The sequence below is a fragment of the Atheta coriaria genome, unplaced genomic scaffold (assembly GCF_025399875.1).
Source record: "Atheta coriaria isolate IRGN ID8LTWV9N9 unplaced genomic scaffold, Caltech_Dcor_3.1 hic_scaffold_9_pilon, whole genome shotgun sequence".
Classification (NCBI taxonomy): domain Eukaryota; kingdom Metazoa; phylum Arthropoda; class Insecta; order Coleoptera; family Staphylinidae; genus Dalotia; species Dalotia coriaria.
Genome location: NW_027045451.1, coordinates 6,470,196 through 6,490,345, shown reverse-complemented (window position 1 = coordinate 6,490,345; position 20,150 = coordinate 6,470,196). Strand labels below are relative to the sequence as shown.

The window sequence follows — 20,150 nt, the reverse complement described above, 5'->3', positions numbered from 1 at the left end:
GTTAGCGTGAAAATCTAAGGACAGAAATTAAAACTTCATGCTTAATCTCGACCCAATACAATTTCACGTAGGTGGTGAGTCGTATTCATAAATTGCTAAGCCTGCTCATAAGCATAGAGTGCGTTTTCAATAACGTCTGCAATGTGTGTACTGTGATACTAGATAATTAAAGTTTTAACGAGATTCGTCAATATCTTTCGTTCTTTCGTGTTTGCACTCATGCCACAGTATATTTCGTTTATATTACTTGCGATAAAACTGAATCAAATTCAAACTATTTTATAAATATCGCTTATTTAACAGCGAGAAATTAAATGCAGTGGTCAAGTGAATATTTATGAACGCTTTCTGCTTACTATGAATTCGCTTTATCAATCAACATCACTGTTTTAAGCGTCGTCAATTTGTGTTTTATTATCATCCCGAACCATTCTGATAAATGTAACTAGCTGCTTTTGAATTCTTAAATTACCCAAAAAGTTTAAGTACAATTCGCACTTTATGTAAGTTTATAGCATTTTACATTATATTGATTATGTTGATAAATGAGAGCGAAAAAAACGGCAATTTTTTATCTTAATAGGAAAAAGTTAAATCGATACATTTAAATTTTGGTCACTATTTTTCGGCTTTTCAGTATGAGCAGAAACTTGGCAAAATCAAAACAGCACGCTTGCCAAGCAAACCGATTCAAAATATTGTGTAGAATTTATACGGCTGCTATAAATGTGCTGCCAGCCAACTCAAACGCAACGAAACGGGAACCAGAAATAACAAAAATAGCCTCATGTTAACACAATGCTGCCATCTAGGTTCTATACTTACATTTATGTGCATAAACATAACCTGTGGTGTTTCACGTGCATGTTTTTGAACTTCACGCAGCCAACGCGAGATTTTATTGTTAGTGGATGTTTATAAATGTTAAAATGAAGGGTAAATTTAAAGGAAAACAACGTGGGAAACAGTCGGGTAACAAGGGTGGCAATAGAGGTAATAAGGGTAATAAGAAACAGAAGTTTAAACCTCAAAGAAAAACCTACAGTCTGCACAACTCAAAAAATGACGGCGGTTTCAGTAAGAAACGAAAGTTTGGTGATAACAAAGAGAAAGATTATGAAACAAAACGTCCTAGGAATGACGAGATTGAAAAACCTGAAGAAAAGGTAGTTTCAGAAAGTTCCAGTGAGGAAGAGGTTGATGATATGCAACAATTGTTGGGAACATTTAAAGGTGTTAAACCTAGGACAGCAATTGACAGCAGTTCAGAGGAATCAGAAGAAGAAGGTAATCTGCTTATTATGTTTTTTATTCTTACTAATTATTAAATGTTTGAACAGATGAAATTGAAAGCAATGAACAACTAAAAGATATAGATCAAGAAGAGGAAGAAGATTCTGATGTCTCTAATATGGCTTCTGATTCAGAACATGATGATTTAAGTGACTTAACTGATGAGCAACAGGAGGAATTAAGTGAACTTGAGCAGAATGTAAAAGAGGGACATGAAAGTGCAGAAAAAGCAGATGAAGGTAATGATTCTATTGGTGTATTTGTATCATATTAACTATACAACTACTGTTTATATTTAGATGTTGATGATGATGAGGAGATTGAAATACAATTACTTGAAGACCATTCAACTGAAACTAAAATTGAAATGCAGAATGATCCATTTGTCAAACATTGTTTGTTTGATATTAACGAATCACTACTAAATTCTGTTCAGAATGTTCCACCACTCCTTGATAACACAAAAGCAACATGGTCTGAGTTAGGTACACTACTCATTCAAATACCAAAGTGTATTGAAACTATTGAAATAGACAATGAAAACTTAATCCAAATAGAAGAAAAGAAGGTGTTTGCTTCAGGAGCAAAAGTTCCTGTGAAAATTAGTCAATCCAAAAGTACTTTACAAGATTTATTTATTAAACCACAAATATTGAAAAATATTCAGAAAGCCAACACGACTATGCATTCTACTACCTCTGATAGTGAATTGCCATTAACACAATTACAAACAGAAGTATTTTCCATTTTGAACAATTATCAGGATTTATATTTTCCTCAGCGCACATTTGAGAACGGGGAAGAACTCCGCTTTGTTTATTGTCTTCATGCAATGAATCATGTGATAAAAACTAGATTAAAAGTTATCAATCACAATTCACGTTTAACGAACAAAGATGATGTTTCTGAAGAATTTAGAGATCAAGGATTAGTTAGACCTAAGGTAAACATTTATTTACTTTGTCGTTTGACGCAGTAATAATGTTTTTAATTTTCAGGTTTTAATTATCTTACCATTCAGAGATGCAGCATACAAAGTAATCAATATGTTGATTGATATTTTATTCGACGAAGATAAAGGCAACGTAATGAACAAAAATCGATTTGTTGATGAATTTACGGGGTCTGAGTTAATAATGCCGAAGAAAAATCCAAAGCCCGAAGATTACGAGTTGCTGTTTTGTGGGAATTCAAATGATGACTTCAAAATAGGCATCACAATAACGAAAAAGTCCATGAAGGTAGGTGCTCACTTTTTTTGTGGTTTTCACATGATGCGTTATTTAGTTTTGCAATATGTAATTTTTACAGCTCTATGCAGATTTCTATTCTTCTGATATAATCATTGCATCGCCTTTGGGCTTGCGCCCAATAATTGGTGCAGAAGGCGAACCAGAAAGAGACTATGACTTTTTAGCCTCGATAGAACTTTTAATTTTAGACCAAACTGAAATATTCCTAATGCAAAATTGGGATCACTTGCTGCACATTTTTAAACACTTACACATGCAACCGAAGGAATCTCATGGTACCGATTTTGCTCGAGTTCGTACTTGGAGTTTAAATGGATGGGCAAAATACTATCGTCAAACAATTTTGCTCTCTTCCTTGCAAGTGCCAGAAATTAATTCAATTTTTAATAAACAATGCTGCAACTATGCCGGCAAAGTAAAGGTTGTGAATCCGATTGCGTTTGGATCAATCCGTCAAGTTTTTGTGCAAGTCCCGCATGTTTATCACAAGTTCAACGCGACAAATAGCGCTGAAGCAATTGATGCACGATTTGATTTTTTCATTAACAAGATATTGCCACAACAGAAAGACACGTCCATGAAACATACGCTCATTTACGTAGCGAATTATTTTGATTATGTTCGATTGAGGAACTATTTTAAGAAAGAGGATATAGGTTTTGTACAAATCTGTGAATATTCCAAGGATAACAAAATTGCAAGGGCCCGGGATATGTTCTTCCATGGCGACGCACATTTTCTACTATATACAGAGCGTTATCATTTTTTCAATCGTAAACGGATAAAGGGAATTCGACAGTTGATCTTCTACCAACCGCCATATTTTCCACATTTTTACTATGAAATGTGCAACTTGATGCAAGTAGGTTAACGAAACGATGTGGTGAAGTGAATCATTTTCGATAATATAAAAACATGTTTTGTTTCAATAGGAGGCGAACATGAATAAAAAGCTTGGAAGCGTGTCGAACATGACCGTCAACGTAATTTATTCAAAGTACGACATTCAACAGTTGTCTGCGATCGTCGGCACTGAAAGAGCAATCAAAATGGTACAGTCTGACAGGAGCGTGCACATGTTGTTAACAGACTGATTGTCGCACAACAGAATTTCACACAATGAATCAAACGTATTCCGCACGACATGCTCTGGTATTTTATTAATTTATTTGCAAAGGCTACAAAAACAAATCGGACATTGGAAATACGGCAATAATTTCATATTGGTTAGTTATTGTTTGTTTTTCTTGTTAGGTCTTTGTAATTCATGGTAATTTGTAAGTGTTACATATTGTCTTGATGTGAATCTTGACCGGATTCACGACTGATACGAATATCAGACTCATCTGATGGGCATGTGGGAGAGATACGTTAGGTGTGTATGCGAGTTGTTTTGTAAATTATTGAATAGTTAACAGATACATAAATGTATGTATGTTTACAATTAAACATTGTTATAATAATTTTTCTAGGATTATCTTATTATTTGAATATAGTATTTCCTAATAATGGATCGTTACAATGTAGTAATAGTGATTCTATTTAGTTTTTTTTGTTTTTCTCAATTTTAGTTCAATTTTCTAGCGAAGCGAGAAAAATAACGTCATTCATCCTAAAACAAACATTGAGTAACATTTAAATAGATAATTTCTTCAATTAGTTCACTTTCCATTCTTGATTGATAACTCTCTAACCGTAACTTTTTAAAAGTCGGTTTCCACACAGCCTCGAATTGCGTTCAACGTACCGCATCTTGCAAAATTAATTATGTTGGTGATATAATACAATAAATTGATTTTCAAAATATAAAACGTTTATCTATGTGGACTTTTTCTTTTGGTTATCATATAATAAATTGATAGAATCTATATTAAAGTTCTGGCCAATCTCTTTTGCTTTACTGCCATTCGGAACATTTTAATTATCTTCTCCATATTTTTTCGCAGGTAATTTTGGAATGCAATTTTAGTGGACATATGCTTCCGCAAGTTATTCATTCATCACAAAATTTTCATTAAACATTTCAATAAACATAAGTTTCTGTTTTAATAGTTTCTAAGTTATATCATGTCATATGCGCTCCATAAAATGTTGAAATACACCTAGAACTAAACATTTGTTTAAAGAAAATAGGTTCAGTTGAACTAAATATCTGAGTTTTTGCTTTTTAAATATTTCCTAAGTGCCACATAGAAGTCAGTTCAGTGTAAATTGTGTTTATTTAACAAACGAAAATGATTTCCAAAATATTCCAACTGGAATCTTCAGTAATATAATGCAATTCGTGCCACTGATGATTCTGAACCGTCTGAACTGACCTTATAAAATACATTGATTGTGATTGATTATTGAATAGTATTCTTTGTCTTTATCATTACTTCTTGACTATCAGTCTAACGAAATATTGACTTTCTGAAAAATCAAACCGCCAATTCTTATAGCAATAATCGTATATCATATCTCATGAGTTAAACACACATCAACTGAATTTCAACATAACAACAAACATGGCTTACAGTTATGTTAATATTAAGTTACAATGCAATCTAACTTTAAAGGAAACCAAGTGGTCTCTTGGCTTACGCTTAGATTCTCGAGGATCTTCCTTTGTACAGGTGCAGTTGATGTTCATTGAAATGTGTTTGATGTTGGCATATGTTGTTGATTGTATCACGGACGCAAAGAATTGACGATTATTAGCGCGAGGATTAAATTTGGACCAATTAACACTTGCGTCGTGATTTACTATGTATGTTATTTGATCGATGAACGAATGTCATCTACATTTGTTAGTGGCACCCTGCATTTATACAATGCCTTTTGTATGCATTTAGTTTGTTCAGTCGAAATTATAATTGCTGGTAACCACGAACCGGTTGATACTAGTCCATGATGTTACTCAGAATGAGCTTCTTAAACATGGGACTGCGCTTTGTGAGCTCTGGTAGTTGCGAATAGCTGATATTCATGGGCCAGTCACCTTCGTTAAGAGTTTCTTCAATAATTGGCTCTGGTGTTGATGGTGAAGGCGCCTCTGTTTTTGCTTCTACGACTGGAATCGCCGTTGGTTCATACGGCACGTCGACCAAAACATTTTCTAAAAACAACATATAAGATTGTTAAATGTGGTGTTCAAGGATGCATATAAACAATTATAGGCATAAACAAAATTTGATTGTTGTGGAAAGAAATTACCTCCGTTACTACACAAACCATTCGAGTGTTGAGCTTCATAACTCTGTCTGGACTTGGATACGTCCTTCTGATTACCGTTCCAGAGGAACACATAGTAGAGGGATAGCATGATGGCCGCTAAGGATACGAAGAAGACGTACGCGACAACCGTGAGCACGCGCACCAATTTTTTCTTATGCTTTGGCTCATACAACCGATCCTTGGACTCTTCGCCCGCTAATTTAACGCCGGCTGTTTTCACCCATTGCTCGTCACCGGTGTTCAGCTTAATGCTGTTATTCATCGCTATCTTCGTGGACATGCTTCACACTCGCGAGGCTTACGCTTTTCAACGCTTCGGATTAATCAACTGTCGATTGACGCCCCGCGCCAAAATCCGCACACATTCGCTATACGCGCGCTGGTGGAACTTTTTAATGCGGCGTTAAAAAGTGTTTCTATTCTGGTCGCGGCGTGTTGTGCTTGAAAGCGTTCGCGTTTTTGCGATCAATCGAACTGTACGGCACCCGGCTCTCGGTAAAGGAAACGCGATTGTTTACACAGACGCTATGATCAACAACTTTGCACCTTGCACACTCTATTGCATTGTTTTATTTTGAAATTTTGCACGGCGAAGGTGAACCGCGTAAAGGGGTCGGCTCGGCGTGGTGAGTTTCTAGGGCTTTTACGTTTGCTGGGTGAAATTCGGGACACCCTTGTTGTGATTTTCCCTTGTTTTTCACGAATCAATATTTTCCCGAGTTGTGTGCGTGTGGTGTGCGCGCACTGCGCACTCGCGGCTTCACGCTCGCCAATTTCCCAAATCGCTTCACATTCAATTCCCCTGGCGGACTACCTACTGAAGGCAATTTTCATCCTTTCCACTTAATTCTAATTAAGGCTGTCTGTCTTCATATGATGATAGTTACGCAATAACGCAATTCTGTTACAAAACTCTTCCGAGAAATAATTGTATCAGCTGAATAAATTTTGTTATTGGCAGATATTTATTATTATGTATTTTTGTGGTGATACGAAAACATAAGAAAAGTTATCTCTCTCACTTGACTCTCACTTTATTAGTGTACAGTGTAATTAATTGGTCCTTAGTTATTCTCAAGGGTTCTTTAAAATCTTGACAATGAAAACTAGAAAAATCTTAAGACTTTTACACTCAGATATTGGATTTTATGATTTGTGAATCACAAATAATGCATATACGATATACGAAATATTTTCACCTTATAAATATTTGTTGATGTTTGATTTGCTTATAAAATTTTCCATGAAAACGTAATAGCGCGGGAGAAGTAAACGGAATATTTAAGAAAATAAACCAGATCAAGTCGTAAATCCGCTTTTGCGTTATTAAGGCTTCGTTGTGACCTAATCTCGGTACTCAATATTGAAAAATTTTGTTTATTGACTGAATTAGAATGTGCATTTTAAGTTACGTGTTCTTTTATTACGAAACTTTAGATTTTGTTTAGTTAATATTTCTTTTTAAAATAAAATCTTTTAATTCTGTATAATTTAGTACCACAAACCTTGACTCTTTTGAACCCGAATACCGGATGATACTATATGCGTTCAGATAAATATTTGGAACGAATTTAAAATCGAACGTTTTCAATGTTGCAATAACATGAAAAAGTGTTTGCTAGAATTCATGGATTCATGACATTGACATACACCCACAAAGCAAATATTTACGCACCTTCTGTGTTTTCGTCGAATTTGTTTGCTACTGCTAAATTCTCAAAAGTATGACCCCGCATGAGCAATTCCTTCGACTCGGTGGTGGTCATTCTGCTGGTTCCACTTGTTGACAGAGTGTAGGCGGCTGGCGGGGGCGTCTGTTGTTGGTGTTGCGCCAGCGGATGGTTATGGGGGCTATGGGAAGGATCTTTGCGTGCCAATGTTGGATGGCCGTCCCACATGAATACATAGTAAATCGATAACAAAATTGCCGCCATCGACACGCTCAATGCGTATGCAATTACCGTTAATACTCTTATAATTTTATGCTTCGTCTTATTCGTTTCAATTAGGTCATCGTCGTTACCGACTGCTTGCTCGCTCGAGTCACCTTCTTCTGACATTTTCGCCAAGGGTTGTTCAAGCAACGGTTTGTGTTAGAATATTTCCGGGATGGTAATAATTCTAGTAGAAATTTATCTTAAATAACTGAAATCAAATAAACTTAATTGTCTTAAAAGGAAATACACTATTTAAGCGAGTTTTGCTCCTGCGCAAAGTAGTAACAAACTCACATACAGATTTTCATTGGAACTAAAAATAATTAGGTAACACTTATTATTCATGTCTTTGAAGCAGACAAAAATAAACTAAATAATTTTCTATGATTTTAAAAGTATTATTTGCTTACTTTTTATTTACGAGCGGTGAATATTTTTCACATTTTCAACTCACATTCCACCACAATGTTGTATGTACGCGCCGCGATAATGACTGTCTACAACGCGCGAAGGACGGAAAGACAATAGAAAACTTTTCTAAGCTTTCCTCGCGCGGACGGCGTCGCACAAACAAATATGAAATACGAGATGAGCGTGTCCATGCTGCGCGTACTTTCAGCCGGCGTCGCGTATTAAATTCGCAGTGCATGCGCGAAATAAAAAAATAGAGAAGCCGACGCACCGTGTGCATGTTGTATGTATGTGTACATAGTGCATATGCCCCGTGCCAGACGTGCTGAAAACGTTTATGATATGAAAAGCGTCAGCCCCTTATCCGACTGTTTGGAGATATTCTTTGAACTGTGCGAAGTGCTTTCCCAGTTTATTTCAATCCAATATAAACAATTTTATTGCTCTGGCATTGGAAACCGCGAAATATGTTCCACACTTTAATCCTCAATTTGTCCTACGGCTTTGATTGGAAATATTAAATTTGAGTGCGTGCTAACAGATTTTGATTGATTTTGTACTTTAATTTAAAATTTTAATAATCTTTTTTTGAAACTACTCCTATAAACCCTACCCTTTTTGTTTCTATGATGCTAATATTAATTGAATTTATAATATACACAATTTAACGAAAAATGTTTTTTCCGCACTTTATCATTCAGGTATACCAAAGAGTTTTGAAATAAATAATAATTACAGGGTTGTTTACAATTTTCAGCTGCATCTGTTACAAAAAATCTTTGGTAGATGGCAGTACCATGATTACATTACATTATTTTGGCGATGTTTGTACAGTACAATGCACATTTTAACACCGTTCAAGGTTGCGGCGCAGACTGCGCGCTGCACGCGGATTTCCAATCAGCACAGGCTGCAAGCGCCATCGGCGCACACCACTTCATTCGAGTCTAGTTGATCGTCCATCGTTGTCTTTCGCGCTCCTGTCGAATCGCCACTATGTTTCTTGTGAATTTCATATGGTTAATCGCGCTACTGCAAGCTTCTTTTTAGTTGGTATTTGTTATTGATCTGAATTCCGAGCATGTTTATTCGCTTCTTTCGTACTAGAATTATTGATTCATCTCAACGCGCTTATCGATGTTTGTGTTGTGAACTCTCCGCTCGCCAATACCCTGTTACATTTGATCCAACATCGACGACTTCGTGTGGCATGATTTCTACCTCGCCATTGTTCTACTGGTACGTTTAAAATTCTGCACATTTTAAAATTTAATCTGGAACATCCTCACTATGGGAAGTGATTCTTTAGATGTAGGGTGACTGCACCAGTAACAAACCGATTAAGCGATATTTTGAAAGTAATTTTGATATTGTGACTCAAAATTGTTGTAAAATTATTGCAAAAAAAGTATTACATCCTCCTGGTCTACCATAGAATCATATAGCTTATTCAAATTTTAATAGCTGTTAGGTTTCTTTTTATTTAACAATCAATGTGGAAAGTCGCAATGTGCCTAAGGTTGACCAGACTGTACCAGCAGTAGACCAGACGTTGAGCCAATTGTGAACCACTTTTTTTATGTAATAATCATCACTACTTTTCATCAGTCTACGAGTTTCAAGTAATACTTAAATACTATAACGCTCATAATGTTGTTATCAAATTTAAGAACTAGATAATTAACAAGAAATTCATATCACTTACACAAGTGTCATAAATATAACATAAAATATTTATCAATTAACATGAATTAAAGAATATAAATTAAATCAAAATAAAATTCTTCATATTTAGATAGCGTATAGTGGGATCAATAATAATAATATCTTTTTCATATCTTAAATTTCCAATTCTTTTTTAGTTTTTGAGATATACCCAATCAAAGAAATCGCGATGTCAGAAGATGCGGAATTCGGGTTGTATTTAGTTGTTGCAGGAATTCTTGAGCAACCCACGAAAATTTGGATAAAACTGTGATTTTTCAGTGTTTTTCTGTGGAATGTTTGAATTTTTTCGGGTTTGCACGCGATCTAGGCGACTTAGTAATTTCAGCGTGGTGTCAGAAGATGCGAAATTAAATTTTTCGTCGGCTTGTATTTATTTGCTGTAGGAATTCTTGATGCAACTCGCAAAAATGTGCATAAAACTGTGATTTTTCATTGTTTTTCCGTGAAATGTTTGAACTTTTTTCGGGTTTGCACACGATCTAGACAGCTTAGTAATTTATGCGTAGCGGCAAGAGATGCGGAATTAAATTTTCCATCGGGTTGTATTTATTTGTTGCAGGAATTCTTCTTGCAACCCGCGAAAGTTCGCATAAAACTGTGATTTTTCATTGCTTTTCCGTGGATTGTTTGAATTTTTTCGGGTTTGCGCGGGATCTAGGCGCCTTAGTAATTTCAGCGCGGTGTCAGAAGATGCGAAATTAAATTCTCCGTCGGGTTGAATTTATTTGTTGCAAGAATTCTTGTTGCAACCCGCGAAAATTTGCATAAAACTGTGATTTTTATTCTTTTTCCGTGGAATGTTTGTATTTTTTCGGTTTTACACGTGATTCACCTGCCGAGTTACTGTTTTTTACACTCACACATACACACACGCGCATGCACGTAATGAAGAGCGGCCTGTTAGCGCGTATATATGAAAACGAAACCACTTAACACTACCTGATATGTTAATTGTTTATTGTACAAAAAAATTAAATGATATGAATCATTTATTAAATACTTGTTTGTTTCGTGCAATATCAACCTTGTTGCATATTGGATAAATGTGTTTTGAATCTTTTTAAGTTGATAAATATTTTCAAAGTTTAGGTGGCGCTACGATGTACAGTTTTGCATTAAATATTGCTTGTTGGTGGTAGTGAGTGACGGTGTGCACTCCGTGTGGATCACTCGATTTCGCGCAAGAGATAAGTTTGTTTACCTACAGGTATCGAATCTTTATTTTGTATACATCGTAAATAAGCAAATATTCTTCAATTCTTCATGAATATATTTTTTACTTTCTTTGGCGAATACGTAATCCATTATGAAGATGCCCTCTGGGCGAAACATGTCAACTCAAAATAAAATTGTAAATCCAATATTCACGAAAAATTATAAATAAATAAATATTTCAAATTTATGAATATAATTAACAATTTTATATTATGTAATTCTAATAGTTTATTATAAAAATCATCAAGAATGCAAAACATTTTTATTATCAGCAGATGATTACGGACTAATGTGTTACCTGGTGAACGAGAATTGATGCATGTTTAAATTAAATATAATTTAAATATTTAATGTAAAATCTGACAATCCGTCAGCATAAGAAATCAGAATTACTCAAATCGAATTTTAATTTTTATATTACCTTTACTAATCTAAATTTTGAAAATACTGTATAATTTAAAAATTGTACAATAAACATGTATTGTTTATTTCTATATTTATCAGCATGCGTGAACCTTCGACACAAGAATTGTGTTTGTTTGAACACAATATCGCATTCTTATCGCATTGCCGTGTGTCGTCGTTGCCAGCACCTCACGCCGCATGTTGCTGCATTTTAGTTTAGTTTTGATCCCAGGTAAAGTGCCAAATGCAATTCGCGCACATGGTTGCATGTTATCGACGCGCCGGCTTTGCGCACTTCTTGCTTTCTTATTATAATCTTCCTCGTCGTTGCTTATGCAGTTTGTGGCCGGTTTCGTGCCGGTCTCTGGTTGATTCAGACGTATTTTGTGCGACTCGTATTGTTTATTCGGACTTCTACTTTCCAATTCGTATTATATTCGATCATCAATCGACTATTTAATTTTAACTTGACTTTAGTAACATTAGTACAGTTATTTATTATTTGCGCGTAAGTGTATCGCGGCCATGTTGATTTATTCATCATTTGGATGACCTATCGTCAGGGGCGTAGCTACCGCCGTATTTGCCGTATCAATTATACGGGGCCCCCGGGCTACGGGGGCCCCCAAAGTGTGTAAGGAAAAACCTTTACCTCCATATAAGGGCCTCCAAAAACATTTTTATACGGGGCCCCGACAAGGCACGCTACGCCGCTGCCTATCGTGCTGGTGTAAGTGATTTACTAAACAGTGTGAATATAATATTACTTATGTTTTCTTTTTTATTTACAGTATTTGCCGTGCCTTGGAGTCTGATGAATTCTACATTGGTAAGTCTATAATTCAATTAGGGTAAAGTACCCAATCATTGGCACTCTAAGAGAGAACTGCACGTCAGTCTGGAATTATATTGTCATAAAATCCCATTTACATTAGTTAATAAACAAAACATGTGACAAAATCAAAGAAAATACTTTAATCTTTGTTTTTTATAACAGTTTATAAGTGATTGAATAATAATAAATAAACATATGCTCAAAATCCAAAAGACTGCAGAAAATCCTATTATTGGCATAGAAAATCTCAATATTGGCCCCTACTCGTCTAATTATTGGCATGTAGTTCAAGTAGGAGATATGTAGGTACCTATCTATCAATAAAGTTGAAAATACTTACTTAACGTATAATTAAAGCAATATTTTATTAATTAAATATCTGCCTTTATTTACATAAGTAATCTATCTTATAGTAGGTATTTAAAATGTGCATAAAAATATTTTGTAATTCAATTTTTATGCCTAACATAAACACTTTTTCTTATTCAAGCTACTAGTTTCACTTTATCAGTACTTAAATGGCTATCCTTGAGATCTTTTAACATTTATGCTTAACCACCAACAAAATATTAATGAGTCGGATTATGAACCAACTTAAAAACAAATACTCAACATCCCTATTTTATACCCTACCTAGTTCGCAGTGTTCTAGAACCAAAAGTAACATTAAGTTAATTTCTGTTATTGTTAACTTTTTGTTAGTTCTAATATGACTATCATGATCATGATCTAAATGAATAAAAAACAATATTAGCACTCAATATTCTATTATGGGCACTACTGCCAATAATTAGCTTTTAGTTATTGGCACGGGTGCCAAGAATAGGATTTTGATAAATTCTTGATCCATATGTTGGCACATGTAATAAATCAATGTGATAAAAGATATATTCAGGAAATAATCTTTGAATCTATTGCCTAAACGTGTAATTAAGCATATCAAATTAATTCAAAAGTATCTATTAGCCGAATAGCTGCGATATACAATGATTAAAAAAGGTCTCACCTTAAGAAAAAAACAAAATAACTACACCAAATCACAAACACAAAATATCCACTGTTGTATCTAAATCGCCATATTAGTTATTGGAACAGTGTAGTCAAATTTGAACAGAAAACATATACTATTGTACAATTTAATGCATATCAAACTTGAATTATCTATGGTTTCCTTGTTTTTTCGAATTAAAACATAAAGTGCCAATAATTGGAGGAGTGCCAACGATTGGGTGTTTTACCCTATATATTTAGTTTTATTTTCTGCGTCGATCATTACTTTCCATTCACGTGTTTTTTTTTTGTCGCGGTCCACTGTCTTCTACGAAAGCGTTAGCATTAGATATATTTTTTTTGTTATTGGGAGTAACGCCTTACAATTTTGGTGCGCGGGGTCCAAATATGCAGTATTAAATTTTCAATCCGGTTGTATTTAATTGTTGCAAGAAATGCGCTTATACGATCCCATTTATGATTTAATATTGGAAACAAACTTGTAAAACCCAGCTTTAAATTTGAACATCACGCCTCATATAAGTTAGATTTATTGCATTTGTGAACAACACTGTAATATTTATTTAAATTTTACATGATAGAAACATGATGTAGTATCCCCCTTTACTCATTTTTCCTTAATAATTATTATTTTATATTTCCAATTTAGCAAGCTTATCTTATAGGGCATTATCTGTAGATTAAGAATATGCTATTCGTTCCTTTCTATCTCTTTTAGTTTGCGAGATATTTGCAATCGAAAAAAATCGCCAAAATTGAAAAAATGCAATTTTTAGCTTTTTTAGTCGTTTAGTCGTTTTTCGATCTTTTACTTTACGAAATTAAATTATTTTAAATTCTTATCTGAAAGAGAATTTTCCAATATTCCGTAATCAACAATTTTCTGGTTGCTATCTCTTTTAGTTTCAAAGATATTCGTTATTGAAAATCGTCGATAAAAATTATCAAGAACTCCTTGCCAATTTTTTCTTATGAATTAAAATTTCATCTCTAAAATTTCCAAATTACCTGTCTTATTTTATATGGAATTTCTCGTAAATTAAGAATTTGTATTTCGGTCTTGTCCGAATAAGAGCAGTACGTTTATAATATAAAATTTGTTCAATACATTAGACTGTATCAACAACCTAAATTGTTCATAGTTCTCACTCTTGACTCCATCACTCATTTGGTCTTTACGTACAAACAACTTGTTTTTATCACGTTGCAGCGCGTCCGATGTGCTCAACAGTGTTAGTTTCACTTCTTAGTTAGTCGATCGTTTGCTGCCGCGTGGTGAGCGCGCGCTAGATGCCGGGCGGTTTTCGTGGCGACTTATCGCGTTTCTTGTGATTTTAAATCGGTAGTTGAATTAGAATTGGTCAGCAAAGATAGGATTTAGAATTATCATACGAGTGCGGCGTGCAGTTAATTATTTATCGCGCGTGGAATCCAGAATTGTGGGGTTTTACAATGTACGCACGTGTTTGCTGTCGGCCGTCTAATATCTACCGTCGGCTAAAAATTCCTAGTGGATATGTTTTGTGTATTCATTTAATTGTTAATTTGATAAACATCATTTACATTGTGAGTGCCTCTTGTGGATTATTTTACCTGCTAAGGCGTTAGAATATGTGTAACGTAAATACTAGATTCTATTAACATTTGACGATTGAAACAGCAAATGTAGATTCATCTCTAGATAAGGAAAAGCGATCAGTCAAATAACTAAACACTCTGAAAATAAGTAGAAATAGTTGTCACATTGCCGCATATAACCCGTGTTTAATACGAGTACAAGTATTGCAATATTATCGCGTTCCGTCAGCTGTGTATTCACTCCGTTAGATTCCGTTTTTTTTGTACCTGATTGCTGCTTTTGTATCTTCATTCGGCATCTAATCGGCTTTACGTGTTTGCTAATTTGAATGTGCAAGAAATATTACCATAATATTGCTTTAAAAGATGTCAAATAAAATTATAATTATTAGTACATGTATTATTTATTATGTTTTCTCCCCACACATATCTCTTCTAGATATCCAGGAGGAAACAAACACTTGTATTTTTGATTTTCTTTTTGTATAACCTTGTATATAAATTTGCATAGCGGGAGAGGAATTTTATACGATACGGTCTTGCCGCCCCCCCAAAATCACACTGAAAGTGCCTTAAAATCTCTTTGATACTTTGACGATTTTCATGAGTTTTCAAAACACGCGGTGGAAATTTGGCTGTATCTCGAGAACCGTTCGTACGATTTTAATGATTCTTGCTAATTTACATAGCGCGAAAGACGTTTTATACCATACAGCGTTGCCGCCGCCAAAATCTCACTAGAAGTGCCTTAAAATCGCTCTGAAACTTTCATGATTTTTATGAATTTTCGAAACACGCGGTGGAAATTTGCCTGTATCTCGAGAACCGTTCGTGCGATTTTAATGATTCTTTCAAATTTGTATAGCACGAGAGACATTTTATACGATACGGGCTTGCCGCCCCCCAAAATTACTCTGGAAGTGCCTTAAAATCTCTCTGAAACTTTCACAATTTTCATGAATTTTTGAAACACGCGGTGGAAAGTTGGCTGTATTTCGGGAAACGTTCGTGCGATTTTAATGATTCTTTCAAATTTGCATAGCGTGGGAGACATTTTATATGATGTAGTCTTACCAACCCACAAAATCACGCTGGAAGTGCCTTAAAGTCGCTCTGAAACTTTCACGATTTTCATGAATTTTTTAACACGCGGTGGAAAGTTAGCTGTATCTCGGGAAACGTTCGTGCGATATTTATGATTCTTTCAAATTGGCATAGTGTGGTAGGCATTTTATATGATGTAGCCCTGCTGCTTCCCAAAATCTTGCTAGAAGTGCCTTAAAATTGCTCTCATACATTCACGATTTTCGTGAATTTTTAAAACACGCGGTGGAAATTTGGGCGTGTCTCGGGAACCGTTCGTGCGATTTTAATGATTGTTTTAAATTTACACAGCGCCAGAGGCATTTTATACGATACGGCTTTGCCGCCTCCCAAAATTACGCTGAAAGTGCCTTAAAATTGCTGTGAAACTTTCATGATTTTTATGAATTTTTGAAACATGCGGTGGAAATTTGGCTGTACCTCGCAAACCGTTTGGGCGATTTTAATGACTTTTTCAAATTTGCACAGCGCGAGAGGCATTTTATACGATACGGCTTTGCCGCCTCCCAAAATTACGCTGAAAGTGCCTTAAAATCGCTCTGAAACTTTCATGATTTTTATGACTTTTTGAAACACGCGGTGGAAATTTGGCTGTACCTCGCAAACCGTTCGGGCGATTTTAATGACTTTTTCAAATTTGCATAGCACGAGAGGCATTTTATACGATACGGCCTTACCGCCTCCCAAAATCACGTTGGATGTGCTTTAAAATCGCTCTGAAACTTTCACCATTTTCATGAATTTTCGAAACACGGGAGTGGAAATTTGGCTGTATCTCGGGAACCGTTCATGCGATTTTAATGATTCTCTCACATTTGTATAGCGTGAGAGGCTTTTTATATGATGCAGCCCTGCTGCCCCCCAAAATATTGTTAGGAGTGCTCCAAAATTGCTTTTGAAACCCGCAGTGGAAATTTGGCTGTATCTCGCGAATTTAGATAGTTATTCCGGTGCCCTAAATAAAGTCACTTCTACCGTTACCCTCGTTTGGTGCCCTGAATAAAATCAGTTTTACCGCTGCTCTCGTACGGTGCCCTGAATGGGAGTCACTTCCACCGGTACCCTACTAAGGTGCCCCGCATGGGAGTCACTTCTACCGCTACCCTCGTACGGTACCCAAAATAAAGTCACTTTTACCGCTACCCTCGTGTGGTGCCTTGAATCAAAATCACTTCTACCGCTACCCTCGTACGGTGCCTTGAATCAAAATCACTTCTACCGCTACCCTCGTACGGTGCTCTATATGGGTGTCCCTTCTATCGCAATCTTCGTATGTTGTTTATACGAATAAGAGACAAAGTCCACAATATAACATCATTTCATTACGTTGGACTGCATCCACAACATGAATTGTTCATAGTTCTCACTCTTGACTTTTATCGGTGTTGTACGTACAACTTGTTTTTTTTATTGTGTTGCTGTTCTTACTGTAGACCGTGTGCTGCGGCCTGGTGTGCACGCGTCTATTTGCGCGGCGATTTTCGTAATGACTTATCACATTTCTTATGATTTTAAGTCGGTTGTTGAATTAAAATCGGTCCTCAAAGATAAGATTTAGAATTACCAGACAAGTGCGGCGTATAGTTATTGAGATATCGCGCGTAGAACACTTAATTGCAAATTACACAGGTATTTCCCGTAAGCCGGCGGATATCTTCCGTCGGCTAAGAATCACTAGTGGTTTTGTTTTGTGAATTCATTCAATTATTAATTTGATTAAGATTTCTGAACCTTTACACCCTGAATTTTAATTATTTTCTTGTTTTATCTTATAAAGAATTTCCCAAAATTTCATTATGTTTAATCCGATGGCTGCTAGCGCTTTTAGTTAAAATGATATTCGTTACTGAAATTACTCAAAGAGCACGATGCAGCAATATTTTTTGTTATTAATAATTTCCTTCTTATTTTCAAAATTTTATTATCTTATCTTATAAATTATTTTTTTAGGTTTAACGTTTTAACGAGACCTTACGGATATATTGGACCAGCTGTGAACGCACGCTTCTTCCAGAAGGATTTGATAGAAAATGGTAATTTCCGGTAAAGCAAGAAACATCTTTAAGAGCCCCCGCACACTACAAACTTTTTATCGGCCGATATTTTGATCGGGTTGGGCTGTGAGCGCGCACACTACGCCAACTAAACAGTTGGGTTTGTGGTGAGTGCGCACACTAGACAACAGTCGGCCGACTGCACCAATACTCTGAGCGAACTAAATTGATCAAGTCGGCCGACTAAACAATCGGTAGGTGTGCGCGCTTGCGACGAGCTCCATACTGATATCGCAGTCGGCCGATAGTTGGCCTGGTTGGCCGATAGTTTAGTTTGAACGCAGTTGGGTAGCCCATCAAACTTGTTTATCGGCCGATACAAAATCGTTGTACTATGCGGACTTGCATACATCTTCATACTGATTATAAGCCCGACCAAACTATCGGCCGATAAAAAGTTTGTAGTGTGCGGGGAGCCTAAGCCCGACCAAACTATCAGCCGATAAAAAGTTTGTAGTATGCGGGGGCTCTAAGCCCCGATTGGCTAACGCAATCGACACAATTATACATAAAATATAATACCTAAAACATAAATAAATAAAGTTTTACATTTGTTTTTATTAAAATAATGGTATAATTTAAATAATTATTTATTTCAATTTTCGATGTATAGCGTTATAAATGTATCACTGTAGTACTGAAATGGAAATAGGTGGTATTTTACTGTCCTACATACAGTGTGAGTAGCCTTTACAAAAACACTAATTATTTAATTAACTAAGGTAGGTATACAGTAAACTTTTACGAAGACTCAATCTTATTACTTCCCAAAGCCTTTCTTTTCGTATGCCGAGAATATTGAAAGCAATTTCAGGTATGTGTATTTCAACATTGTGAATTTTTAGTTTCGTCTTCTCAACTTCGTGTTTATCAGTACGTTTGTATATAAACAACTTTTTTTGTTCGACGGACTGACTCGTGATATCGCTGCATACCTGCCTAGTACCGGGCTACGCGCAGCGCACACGGCAGTTGTTTCACCGCGTGGTCCGCGAGCGTATCTCTCTAATCGCCACGCGTTTTGAGGTTTTAATTGGATTAATCGTCGTGTATTCTTTCGGCCATCGGCAATATATTCACAATGGGCATGTGTGCCTGTTTCGTTTAATGATTTATGGCGGTTAGAGTCTTCTTAAGTTAGAAATAAGTGTCCGTTAATCCCCGCGCGAGTTTTCTGTTGATAGAATATATTAAAGGATAGAAAATCTCCTCATCAATGCACAGGTGAGTGGATAATTAATTTTTTTTGCGGAAAGTTAAGGCGGTTTAACTTAAATTGACATGCTTGATTTAATTATTATAAGCACTGTTTTTAAAATTCATATGGTCGATCACGCTTACCGGTCATGTTTTCGATGATCACGTAAACATTTTTAATCGCATTGCATCATTAAACTAATAATTTCTTGCTGAAATAAAATCTTGAACGGTGAATAGTTTTTCGTTTTCGCAGTCTCAGTATATCTTAATATTCATAAAGAAATGGTTATTTTTATCGTCTTTAACCACTGTGTTGCTCCGCGCCGTCGCTTGCCGTCTGTTGATTTAGGTATTATCCACCAGATATTCTATCAATTTATAATGATGCTTCACCCGTCGGCTACGTTATACAGTTGATGCTACCATCAATTAATAAATATACATTTAGAATATATTAAAATGTAAGTGTTTTATTTTTGTAGCACCCTCAATTTTTCGATGTTTTTCGGGTAAAATCTCTGATTTTATATGAAAATATTGTTGTTAATTGGTAAATTTCCCTCTTCATATTGTGAATATTGACTCCCTAAAATTTTCTTTTTGTAACACCCTGTATATTAGTTTTCCTTTGTGTCCGTGAAAATTTTGCTGTCGTTTTTATAAATTTTCCCGTTTGCCCTTTGCATTTTCTTTCTGGTACACCCTGTATACTAGTTTCCCTGACCGTCGAGTGAAAACGAGCGGCGTTTGTAGTGTTGTATTTTTGTTTGCACTTTAAATTTACAATTTGTAACACCCTGTATATTTGTTTGCATTTTCAATTACCTAGAAAGTTGGCTATTTACTAATGGAGACATATATTTGTATATTGTATATTTATATATTGACTTGTAAAATCTAAACTTGTATT

The 20,150-nt window shown here is 35.5% G+C and overlaps 2 protein-coding genes and 1 long non-coding RNA gene across 5 annotated transcripts; 2 read left to right on the top strand and 1 right to left on the bottom strand.

Annotated features, from left to right (window-relative positions):
* Positions 1–754: 754 nt before the first annotated feature.
* LOC135798243 (U3 small nucleolar RNA-associated protein 25 homolog) lies at positions 755–4,009 on the top strand. 2 transcript variants are annotated; one of them, XM_065311020.1, is made up of 7 exons: positions 755–993; positions 1,079–1,287; positions 1,341–1,532; positions 1,593–2,236; positions 2,292–2,534; positions 2,605–3,408; positions 3,479–4,009. In XM_065311020.1, exons 2-7 carry the CDS (start codon positions 1,206–1,208, stop codon positions 3,638–3,640), a joined length of 2,127 nt encoding a protein of 708 aa, XP_065167092.1. In that variant the 5' UTR covers positions 755–993; positions 1,079–1,205; the 3' UTR covers positions 3,641–4,009. The 2 variants fall into 2 exon arrangements, with proteins under 2 accessions (XP_065167092.1, XP_065167091.1); XM_065311019.1 differs by having other exon boundaries at positions 755–1,287.
* inaF-D (trp-interacting inaF-D) lies at positions 3,680–8,332 on the bottom strand. Of its 2 annotated transcripts, XM_065311021.1 has the most exons (3): positions 8,110–8,332; positions 7,438–7,907; positions 3,680–5,643 (listed from the first exon to the last, which is right to left on the bottom strand). In XM_065311021.1, exons 2-3 carry the CDS (start codon positions 7,820–7,822, stop codon positions 5,429–5,431), a joined length of 600 nt encoding a protein of 199 aa, XP_065167093.1. In that variant the 5' UTR covers positions 7,823–7,907; positions 8,110–8,332; the 3' UTR covers positions 3,680–5,428. The 2 variants fall into 2 exon arrangements, with proteins under 2 accessions (XP_065167093.1, XP_065167094.1); XM_065311022.1 differs by lacking the exons at positions 7,438–7,907; positions 8,110–8,332 and adding an exon at positions 5,742–7,413.
* A 673-nt stretch (positions 8,333–9,005) lies between these two features.
* LOC135798245 (uncharacterized) lies at positions 9,006–20,069 on the top strand. The gene is made up of 3 exons (XR_010549682.1): positions 9,006–9,349; positions 12,250–12,287; positions 17,937–20,069. It is a non-coding gene; the product is annotated as an uncharacterized lncRNA (long non-coding RNA).
* The last annotated feature ends 81 nt before the right edge of the window (positions 20,070–20,150 follow it).